Source organism: Sapajus apella, unplaced genomic scaffold, assembly GCF_009761245.1.
Source record: "Sapajus apella isolate SASKATOON/1434 unplaced genomic scaffold, GSC_monkey_1.0 scaffold10, whole genome shotgun sequence".
NCBI lineage: Eukaryota > Metazoa > Chordata > Mammalia > Primates > Cebidae > Sapajus > Sapajus apella.
This window is the reverse complement of record NW_022436950.1, coordinates 11,750,367-11,762,539: the sequence shown is the minus strand read 5'-3', so window position 1 is coordinate 11,762,539 and position 12,173 is coordinate 11,750,367. Positions and strand designations below refer to the sequence as shown.

General features: G+C 37.9%; 1 protein-coding gene across 5 annotated transcripts in view; it reads right to left on the bottom strand.

Annotated features, from left to right (window-relative positions):
• SPHKAP (SPHK1 interactor, AKAP domain containing) overlaps positions 1-12,173 on the bottom strand; it is a 166,212-nt gene that overhangs the window by 27,713 nt on the left and 126,326 nt on the right. For all 5 annotated transcript variants that reach the window (XM_032277996.1, XM_032277992.1, XM_032277994.1 and 2 more), the window contains 2 exons: positions 4,524-4,583; positions 2,197-2,331 (listed from right to left, as the gene is read on the bottom strand). In XM_032277996.1, coding sequence (XP_032133887.1) covers positions 2,197-2,331; positions 4,524-4,583 — 195 coding nt within the window. The remainder of the gene's footprint in view (positions 1-2,196; positions 2,332-4,523; positions 4,584-12,173) is intronic.

The following is a 12,173-nucleotide window of genomic DNA, read 5'->3' as shown; positions in this document are numbered from 1 at the left end:
TGTTCATTGGAATAGTATTTAAATGTTTCAATAATTCTAGGAGAGATGATAATACAATGAAAAATTCAATCCTTCTCCAAGGGGTTCAGGAAATCCCTGGGGTTCAAAAAATAGAATTCCCTTATGTGCATATGTGAGTAGGTCTATTTTTCAAAGAAGGTGGTCCTTACCTTGCTTTTTTAAGTGAGGGTGTGGACCTGCAGCCGTGGCATCACCTGGGAGCTTGTTGGAAATATTTAATCTCAGGACTCAACCCATATCTACTGAATCAGAATCTGCATCTACAAGGAATCTGTTGGAGATGCCTACATGCGTTAGCATTTGAGACGCACTGGTCTACAGCTTTTATTGAATTCACAAAGTATTTGTGATCCCCCAAATGGAGAGGAACTGCTGTTGTAAAGTAATCAGAAGTTGGCTTAATTTCCTTTCCACTGAGTTTAGGCATACTACGCTAAACTCACCCGGTATTCTCTGAGTGCCTATTGTATGCAAATTATGCAAGGAGGTGCAAACATGAATCAGGCAATTGCCCCGAGGAGAAGGGCACACTATACTATCACTGGGTCAACCTCACCAGAGTCCAAGTGATTCGCATGGAGTTGATTCACTTCCAGCTCCAGAGGTGGTCATGTGACTCAAGCCTGGCCAATCAGAATAATGCATTCCTTGGGTCACAGTGATTGGTTCAGAAATGGGCATGTGATGTATGAGAGCCAATAGGATGCAATAAGACTTTTGCTGAAAGCCACGTGGAAGTGACATTCCATTCACTCTGTCTCGGGACTTGAACCCAAAGGGATATTGCTTCCTTATGGGGTGAGGTGTGGGGGCTTGCCTAATAATAGGGCCAATGGAAAGAAAACAGAAAAGAGGCCACAAGAGAAAAATCCACGTCTTGATAACATTGTTTAAGTCTCTTATTTACTCCTGGATCTTTCTAGTTTCATGAACCAATATGTTCTGTTTTTGCTTAAGCTAATTTTCTAACATGTTTAATTAAGAATCCTAACCGGGATTAATCAGTGTCTGGTAAGTTCAACTCAATGTCAAGTCCAATTAATGTCAACACCAATTTTCAGAAAATCAGAATTTCTCAGTAATTTCTCAGTAATACCTGTAGTTACCAAAAGCTAGGAAAAGTGTTCTATAATGCAGAGGCAGTTTTTAAAAACAATCTGTTAATGCTAAAAAGAAAGTGAGAATAAAGTCTTCACTCTCAAAGATAATGTAAAGCTTATTGACAAGCCAAAACTTACTTAGGACTCATGTAAAATTTCTAACACACAAGACTTTTTAGTAGCTACAAAGTCAGGGAGATTTGATTACCTGGAAATAAAGCCTCCTTGTTTATTAATTGATTTATCATACTGTATTATGTTTCATGAAATTTGGAGACTTTGGGCTTTTTGAGAATTTGAAGAGTTGAAGGCTAAAAGAGGACTTTAAAAATTGACAGCAAAATTAAAACCCAAGGAAGAACAATTTGTGGAAAACAAATGCTCATCACTTTAATCTGGAGCTGTTACATATCACTGTAACATACTTTATGTGCCTTTTTCTTATAAATTAACTAAACAACTTTACTTACATGTCTTTAAATAATGTTATAGTGATTTATATAATAGGAATGAACATGAGTGCATTGAATGATAATAGTAGTATTTTCAATAACACTTGTTTTGGAGCAGGGATATTTTATTAGTTGTGCCCAAGACACTCTCTTTTCATCCTGGAAGCTGCCATCCTGGATTTACTAGCTTGGCTAATTTGGTACTTCCTAAGAAATACATAACATCTGAAAGATGATATTGTTGGATTCTGGGATCAGATGGTATGAAACAGAATTTTGGTACTGCTCCTAAAAGAGAAGACAATTCTGTTTTGCTTATTCAGTAGATTTGCAGAAAACCAAGCTAAATAACCAGTGCCTACTCTATCTACTCTAGTTCAAATACAACTTAGGAATTTGAGGAGATAATAGAAATTAGGAGTTGATGTAAGAAAAGCTCTGTCAAACTCAACCAAGTGGTGGTATTTAAGAGAAATACAAATGCAGACCGTTCTCAAATACAAAGACACTTAGATTCCTGTGTTACAGAAGCTTATGTGTAGCATCTATTTTGGATTTACACTGATATGTGCTTAGCTAACTATAGATGTAAGCAAATGGCTTATCAAGAACTTATGTCTTACCTGGGAAACTTCAAAATCTGCCTGGAGATTTCCAGAGGCTAACCCACTTAGGACGACAATTTCATTTTCTTTTGGTTGTTGGACATTCATGGAACTGATAAGTTTTGGAAGATCTGGTGAAACGTTGACCAGTTTCTGTAAAGCAAGTATCTCTATCAGTTTAGCTGATTTCTTTTCACCAAATACCACTCATCAAAGACTACTTTACCTGCAAAAATAATACTTGTAACTGCTCATACTATAAATTGCTTAATCTACTAAGATTATTACTAGAATACATTTTATAAAATGGAAGCATGCAAGTTTAGATTGAAAGAGCAAATTTAAGCTTTTTTTTTTTTTGAGTCGGAGTTTCACTCTTGTTACCCAGGCTGGAGTGCAATGGCGCAATCTCGGCTCACCACAACCTCCGCCTCCTGGGTTCAGGCAATTCTCCTGCCTCAGCCTCCTGAGTAGCTGGGATTACAGGCACGCGCCACCATGCCCAGCTAATTTTTTGTATTTTTAGTAGAGATGGGGTTTCACCATTTTGACCAGGATGGTCTCGATCTCTTGACCTTGTGATCCACCCGCCTCGGCCTCCCAAAGTGCTGGGATTACAGGCATGAGCCACCGCGCCCGGCCAAATTTAAGCTTTAAAAACTCTTTAGCTCTAAATTTTCTCAAGTAAACATTTAGTAATTACTATTATACCACAGGTATAAACAGTAACTTTGAGAAATGTTTCCCTTTAAGACCTTGCATAAAATATATATATTTTTTTCTAGTAATCTTCTTCTGATATGATTTGGCTCTGTGTCCTTATCCAAATCTCATCTTGTAGCTGCTATAATTCCCACGTGTTGTGGGAGGAGCCTGGTGGGAGATGATTGAATTATAGGGGTGGGGATCTCCCATGCTGTTCTTGTGATAGTGAATGGGTCTCATGAGATCTGATGGCTTTAAAAAACTGGAGTTTTTATATGCAAGCTCTTTCTTTGTCTGCTGCCATCCATGTAAGATGTGACTTGCTCCTCTTTGCCTTCTATCATGATTGTGAGGCCTCCCCAGCCATGTGGAGCTGTAAGTCCAATAAACCTCTTTCTTATGTAAATTGCCCAGTATAGGATATGTCTTTATCAGCAGCAAGAAAATGGACTAATACATCTTCTGTTCTAATTGTCAATAACAATAATTACAATAAAATTGTGACTAGCATTGATTTTACTCTGTGTACAAAGCACTATGCTAAAGCTTGTATATATGTTAAATCTGACTACATTTAATCTTCACAACAGCAGTATATGGATTAGGTACCATTATTCCTTTCATGTTATATACAAGCAGCCTAAGGCCTGGAGATTAGTAACTTTCACAGTTCATGTAGCTCAATCAGTGCCAAGGTGTGTGTATGCTCTTAGCCATAGCAGACCATTATTCAAATCACTCACATAAACTCTTCAAACACACTATTCTTAGATGCCAACTTACTTTGGTCCTCTCTACTCTCTCTTTGATGGACTCTGCACCAAAATTCTATCAAATAAAATTGTATGTGCTGTTTCTCTTGAAAATCCCATAGTACTACACAGATGATGATACCTGGGGCTTAGTGAAAATTCATAATGGATTAGCTGTGTGGGAAAACGGGTTTGAGAAGCTTGAAGTGCAGCATTGTCAATGTGGGAATAACTGTCAATAACCAAGTAATTGCAGGTCCACTGTTCTGTGAAAATCAAGTGGCAAACCATGTGCTGTTATTCATTACATAGTATCACACCAAATGGTAAATTCAATCCATTGTCCACTTTCAGCATGAAATGGCAATCTTATAGCACTTAATTCTTCCCATTGTATCAGCAGGCTGTAGTTCCAGAGGACTGAATAGGCCTTCAAGTCCTTGCATACTTTCAGATATTTACATCAGAGTCCTCACAGTCTTGGATGTGCTTGGAGAATTTAGCAGCAACAGGATGCGAAAAGTTCAAGCCAAGGGTACAGATAAAGCATTTCATGAAAGCAGCAGGAAGAAGCAAATCTGAGAGACAGAGGGGAGGGTTGGCTGGTATCAGCAGGTTTTGGAAAAGTCTTGGGAAAGTCATCTAGAAATAGCCATTTTAAGGCACTGGTGGGCAAGAGGATGTGTACCTGCTTGGACAGTTCTGCCTGCACGGGAAAGCGGGCTTCACAAATGTAAAGGGAAAGTGCTAGGGAAAGGGTTGGGAGATGGACTGTAATGAAACTGTCTAACTAAGGACTCTCCTACGAAATGAGTGTTATTTACAGATGAAATCGAGTTGAATGGTCCTTGTAATGAGCTCCTGGACAGCTTGAGTTTCCAATGTTACCTGTTGCAGGTGCTCCGTGCTGCATTCATCCTTGTTCACATCCAGATTCACAAAGCAGACCTGGGAAAGAGGGCAAAAATAGTACATTAAAATAAAAAACCTGACTGTCTTTTTAGAAGAAAGAAAGCAGGAATCAGTTGGGGCAAATGCTTTGAGAATCTTACACATCGCAGACAGTTTGGCATAGAAATAGTCATTTCACCTTTGGGCCTCTAAATAGCTTTCCAACGCCCTACTCAGCTTCCCGCTGGTTACAGCAAACGCTGTCTTCCCTTCATGGCCCAACACACTAAAAAGTCTCCTTGTATTAGAGCCAATAGAATAGGTACAGCAAGACCTTCGGGTTTATGAGGTGTTACCAGATTTCATGGAATAGGAAAAACAACTTTTCCTGCCTAAGTCTCTGTTTATAATTGCAATAAATACTTCTCTCTATTTCCCCTTTTCCTCTTCTCATATTTGCTCCTTTTCTCTACCCACTTTTAATACAGTGCGTAATAAGTGCAGACTTCTCTTTGCCACATGTTTTGGTTCATTTTACTTTATTTAACCTTGTTATACAATTTGTCTCTGGTTTAGCCATCTTGGATAAATGCCTGAATGGGTTAGAATAAAAACAATAGCCACAATATTAAACAATACATCTGAACAACAATAAAACATTGTTATACAGTCAGTGTTGCATGAATGTGTTGAATAATGTTTTGGTCAACAACTGACCACATATGCAACAGTGGTCCTTTAAGATTATAATACTGTATTTTCACTGTTTGTACCTTTTCTATGTTTACATGTGTTTAGATATACAAATACTTATGATGGTGTTTCAATTGCCTGTGTATTTAGGACAGAAACATGTTGTACAGCTTTGTAGCCTGGTAGCAATAGGTTATACCATATAGCCTAGGGATACGGTAGGCTTTGCCATCTAGATTTGTGTAAGTACACTCTATGATGTTCAAACAATGACAAATATCACCAAATGATGCATTTTTCATCACATGTCTCCAACAGTAAGTGACTCATATCTGTAATTTAAATCCCAAACATATCACAGAGATAGAAAACTACTATAAACATTCAGATGGGGGTGGTTGGGGAAAATAAAGTTAAGAAAGTTTTCAAAGAGCTTAGATATGTTTTTGAAAGATAAAAAGACTGTTGTTGGGTAGGGAATGGGTGGGGATCACCACCATTGGATTGGACAGACAGCATGATTAATACTTGGAGGTGAGAAAGTGTAATATGCTGTCAAGAAACAGGGAATAAGAGAATCTGATTGCAGGCAGGCCTAGAGGAAGGAAGTCTTGATAATTAGGTCTTGTTATGTTTGTGCTAAATGAGAAAATGCTAATGAGGTTCTTTAATACTTTGCAAGACATCATCTAAAGGTTTTTATTTCTAACTAGTTGATTTGAAGATACAAAACTGAGAACATTAATTACTTGGAATTTAGTTAGACAATTGAACTTTCAGATGCCTGCAAATACATGGGGGTTTCTGATCTCAGTTTCTTTTTGGGATCAAGATTTCTCAGTACATCTTTTTTCTTTTTGAGATTAAAAAAAATAATGGAAAGTTTTGAGAAAGATGTTAAAAACTGAAATAGAATTGTAAAGATCACCACTGCTTTAGTCCCAAATAATAAGAAATTTCTTCAAGATTCATGGACTCACGAGATCCTTGAAGTGCAACCCTAGGATGAACCTATTAAGAATAACTTGATGGGCATTAGGGGGAAGAAGGGCATGAAAGGACCCACACTCTCATTCAGAAGTTCTTTTCACTCTGGATTAATAAGGATAGGAAAATAGGAAGAGATCAGCATGAGTCCCTTTGCAGACAGTGCGAATGGAAGCATAAATAGCAGATGGAGCTCAGAAGCAGTTCATGATCTAGGGAAGTTTGAAAACATTCCTATAATAATGAAACTTTGCCCTTGGAAAACTAGTTCCATATCCATCAGTCCTCAGAGACTTTTAATAACATGCAACTGGGACTGAAGTTATTGAATTGATGAGAAGATTTTTCCATTCACCTTAAAGAAAGGCTCATCACTTTGCCCCTGGGCATCACGAAGCTTTTATTAACCTGCGTCACAGTGGGAGAGGGCAAAGCAAAGACCAGAGAGCAAACAAAGGCATCTACAGTAACGATTTGCCTGCCCTGCAATATTTTATTTAGTTCGCTGAGGATGAACTCTCTTTTTACCCATTCTGGGCTACTCTACGAAACTCTGCCTACACCCGGAGGACACTCTCCACATTTGCTGGCCGAACCAAGAGAAAAGCAAAGCAAGACACACACCAACTTCTTGTTTATACTTCTCAGCCACACCTTTCAATATCTTGGTAGTAGGGGGATGATCCAGGCTTCTTAGGGCTGATGTGTGTGCAATGTGGGGGGGCCTTTTTTAAGAAAAGGGATAAGGAAATTAAAAAAACTCTAAATTAGGTGTGAGAGTGAATATTTATGTATTTAGAAGGAAAAAAAAGGAATCCCAAGAAAGCTAGAACTTAAAAGGACTGGTAAATACTATAAACATAAAAACTGCCAGAAATATGATATCTAATTGATTGCCCAATGCACCTCCACAGTGCTTTTCCTTTTTACATTTTTTACTAAATACCCTTCTGTCACTTCTTCATGTGAAAGCAATATTGAAATGTTGTCTTCTCTAGAGAAACTAGAAAGATAAGCCAGGTTTCCTCTAATAGGGTTGACTGATTTTTTTTTAACTTCCAAATTTTTGTTAAAAATATGTTTTTCAGCTTACTGTCAAATTCAGTGGGAAACTAATGTACAGTTTCTTTCATATATGAGTTGTTTTAGACATACTCACTCTTTGCAGTACTTTTATAGTGTTATACTCTAAAGACGTAATTTGGATTGATTCTCTTTTATGTGATTCCCCTGAAAAAAAATATGCATCATGCATTTCTGATTTTCAGTGCTATACTTCCTTCAAATTTCTGGTTGACTAGGCATCAATGAGGGCTCAATCTTGTACTTAAGTTTTACATGTCTGATGATTGGAAGACTTTTACACAGAGTAGCTTCTGGTATGTAAACTTGTGTTCTCTCCCTGCCTACGTATTTTTGCCACTGGAAGCTGTAGGACACGGTCACACCATCCCTGACCTGGCACATTCATTTTGCAATGTCTGGTTGGGTTACCACTTTTGATGGTAGAAGTATTCCCGAAAGTCATTCCTATATGTGGATGGCTAGCAATCACTTAACCATATATGAAAGTGACCTCAAGGCACATAAATATATCTCATGTAAATACAGCTCCCCTCAATTTCCCTTAAACCAGAGTCCAAAAATGCCTGTGGTCACTGCAATGACTCTCAGTAATGCGGGGAGATAAGATGTAGTAGGAGTCAAAATGGAAAGAGATAATTGTAGTTAAAATATCTCACTTTGAATATTTTACAAAAAGGTATAGCCATGTAAATACATTAGGCCCTGTCCCAAGGGCCTTGAAACTGGGGTTCATGTACATTAAGAGCCCTGAAACCTAAATTTTGATAGTTTTATGGTAAAGCCACTTCTTGGTGAAATGAACCATGTGACTAGATTGCTCTTAGCAGATTTTCAATTTCTACAAGCTTGGATTATTTACTTGGGATTTAAGCAACCGCTAATGCTGAAGTTCAAGAAGAGAATATAGGACCAGCCTCTGTCTAGTAGATCTGGGAGTGGTGAGCCTGGATTAGGAGGCTTTGATGAGGAGGCTGAATGTTCTGTGTCTCCAAAGTGTCTGGTGTCAGTGCTGGTGCTGAGAAGACAAACAATAGGAGGCATTGTTCTTGCCCTGGGGGAGTTTTGATGTGTCTCCCTAGGCAGGACATGTCCTTAAAGTGACAGTAACATCATGGGCCATGTCTGCTGGAGAAGGGAGTCGGGGGAACTGGGTCAATCATGAATGGTATCCAGGCGAAGGTTGAATTTGAGGTGAGCTTGGAGGGCAGGGGACATGTTTAAAAGCAGAAGAGGGAAAATTGCAAAATGATTAATGGGTGATTCTTTCCTGATCTGCCCCTGTTGAACAATGACCTGGCTAGAGTCTCCAGATTAATGGAGGCATGGAGAAAGAGAAGACAGAGGCAGTGGTGTCTGAGGCAAGAGGCGCTTCCTAGAGGAACTCCAGACGTGAGATCAACATTTGTGGGCAGAACTGCCTTTCTTCTTACCTGGTAAAGACCCGGGTATCATTCAACAGACTTTTTGAAGATCGAATAAAAGAGGAAATCATAATTGTATAGTATACTTCCAGTACAATAAGAGTTGAGAGAGACCTATGGGTTAGAATGAAGTATTTCCCTCCTTATTACAGGAAGAAACTTTTGGTAGTGGGAAGTTGAAATAAAGTTTTTTATTTTTATATTTTGCAGGAGCCATTAGGGTGCATGTGACTGAGATGATGAAGCCTGGGAGATTCTGCCTTATGGTTCCATGAGCTGGAGAGAATCCTGCTGGTGGGGAGGCTAGGGCTGCAGGCAGGAGCCACCAGCCGATGGAGAATAAGGCATCAGTGCTGTGATGCTATTGAGCTACCTGTAGAATGCCTGCATGGGCAAATCCAAATATGCCAAATAACCCAGGAATAATTTTTTTTAATTACGTATTTTTACATAATTGTCCTTTTCCTTGAACATAGAAATCGTCAATTTTCCTGCAGCCTTCACAACCTGGTAGTTAATGAAGGCAGGCCCCGTCCGTCACTGGATTCCCAGTGCTCAGCATGGTGCCAGGCATCTGGTAGATGCTCAATAAACTCTTGTTGGTGAGTGCAGGTGACAGGTGTACAAGAAAGGGACATTTGTAATAATTATTTCCCTTATTTATATAACAGATTCCAATCTAGTCAATAAATAAAGTCTTCTTCCCATAAAGATATAGGAAATATGTAGAGAAGCTACAGGAGAATTAAATGAGCTAATAACCCAGCTATTGGCTACCATTTCCAGTACTTCGATTGGCTTATTCTTCTCACAAAGAAGGATTTGCTAAAAAAATAGCAAAAGACAAAATGTTGAGAATCGTAACTGGTAATAAGGACACATAAAAGGTGCTAACAGTTTTCTTGGAATGGCAGCTCCTTTCTTTTCACATAAAATACATTTCTTTTGTGTGTTTGTGCACGAGTTCTAACTGAGACCATCTGCAGACATACTCAGCTGAAGCAGATGGAAACACACATCATCTTGAAAGAACACAAGCCCTTCTCTTGCTTCCTTAACAGAGCTAATCTTCTGGTTGTATTCTACCTTTTACACTCAAATGCTGCTCTTCTTTCATTATTATGTTTTTTAAAGGAAACACTGCAGGAATAAGTATCACTGAGAAGATTGATGCCACCTTAGGATTTTGACTTCCATATAATCTAATAAAATATTCCTCCTAACCACTTATATGTAATAAAAATTTGAATGCCTATAGGAAATATACTATTTCTTTGTTTAGTATTACAGTTTATTAGCCAAGTAATCTCAGTGGTAACTCTTATTTGTGACTCTTTTCATAAATAAAGTTCCATGTAGGCATTTGTAAAACTAAAATTTCATTGTGAAATTTTATTAACTAGTGGTATGAAATATATTTTTGTGAAAAGCTAATGTGAGGAAGAGGCTGTCATTAAAATCTAGTATTCAATACAAAACACAGTAATTTGTAAGTGAATTGCAATTCACAGCAACTTTTGTGAGGTAATTGTATTTACTAAATAGTTTTATTTTGATACAAAGTCAGACAAAATCAGTACTTTTATATCAGATAAAAATGAGTTTGACTTTTTGAACTGAAAACACATAGAAAGAACTGATGACAATTGTCAGCATCAAATCCTTGCCTTAAGTGCAGTTGTATGTTTTCATGTGTTGCTTTTAGTCCATATTTTAGACTATTCTGATAGTGAAATGCAGTCATCAAGAAATGTCATTGTATTCTTCATCCACCAGGGGCAAATCACTGTGCAAGAGGTCAGAGGACAGCAGGACAGCAGGGATTTAGCCTAGGAGGTGAGCCCTTTGATTTCCTCTGCTTGAAAGTTTTTCATTTTTCCTGAAGTTAGCTAACATCTATTAAGAAAACCTTTTTAGAAAATATTAACCGAAAGCATGATGTTGAATTGCCTTTAAAATCTAGGCATTTGAATGCTGAATATGACCAAATATATACTTACAGTTTTTCTTAGAAGAAAACCAATTCCTTCTTTGAGCAGATTCTAACAATGCAGCCATCTGGCCATGTGGGATATGACAGCATCTCTTAATTTGATGGCATCAAAATGCTGATTCACAAAGCATCCAAAGAAAACATTGCCTCCTTTCTTTTTCTAACCAAAAGGCTTTTGCTAGATTCAGGACCCTGGACCCAAATTATCTTCTAAAGAATATGACATTTTTTCTGCTTAGTACTGTAGGCAATTTTTTCATCAGTGCTGTTATGCCACCATGCTGTGGACATTCTGGAATACACTTGACCGTTTGAGAAAATACTGCATTTATATCCAGTTATTGCTTTGAAGTGATTGCAACAATTACACAAAATGAAATACAAAGTTTTATTTACATTTAAGACTCCAGCTTCTCTCCTTTTTTTACTGTTAACATTAAAAATAATTTTGATTTGCAATATGGGGGGAAGCTAATCAAGCAGTTTGTGACAAGAGACACAGTAAAAGGAATACAAATATCTAAAAGACTGAAGATCTTTTAACTAAACATACCTTAAGCCAATTTTATTGATAGCTTAAAATATAAAATTAAAAAAATAATATGCAGCTCAAGATAATGACCTATTTTGCCATAAAAATTTGGTGTTTATTGTTTTAGACATTTCTTTTGAATCAAGAGGATACACTTACATGTAATGTCTGATGTACATTTACTAGATGTGCAATGCATTATATTTATTTTAGATTTCCATTATAAAGATTTGTTACTAGCAAGTGTTTCCTTCTTGAAAGTAGGCCCTGAGTAGTTATTTGGACCAAACAAAAACTAAAGAATCAGTAGAAAAATGTGTTTCTACACTTCACCTGGTTGGAAAAATAGCTCTGGGTTATATAAAAAAATGAAGTGGCAATAAAAATTAGTATATTTAAAATACACAATACCATAAGATGTTTTCCTACATGAGTTTTTTAAGGAATAGTTTTCTTGTGTTTTCTCAGCCACTGGCAGTTTCTCTAGTGTGGCTATTCTCCGTTTTCCCTCAATCAGCAATTCCTTGTTGAATTCCACTGTATGCCAACACTAGACAGGCAGATATTCTAAGCACTATTTGTTTTTCTCTGAAATAATCATTTTTACCTCCATGGGCCCTTAGGAAAGTTAAATAAGGATTCTCCAAGTATTTGTTTAGAAGACAGTTCTGGGCCCGGGCGCAGTGGCTCACACTTGTAATCCCAGCACTTTGGGAGGCTGAGGCAGGTGGATCACATGGGGTCAGGAGTTCGAGGCCAGCCTGGCCAACATGACAAAACCTTGTCTCTACTAAGAATACAAAAATTAGCCAGGCATTGTAGCACATGCCTGTAGTCCAGCTGCTCGGGAGGCTGAGGCACAAAAATCACTTGAGCCCAGGAGGTGGAGGGGGTTGCAGTGAACAGAGATGGTGTCACTACACTCCAGCCTGGGT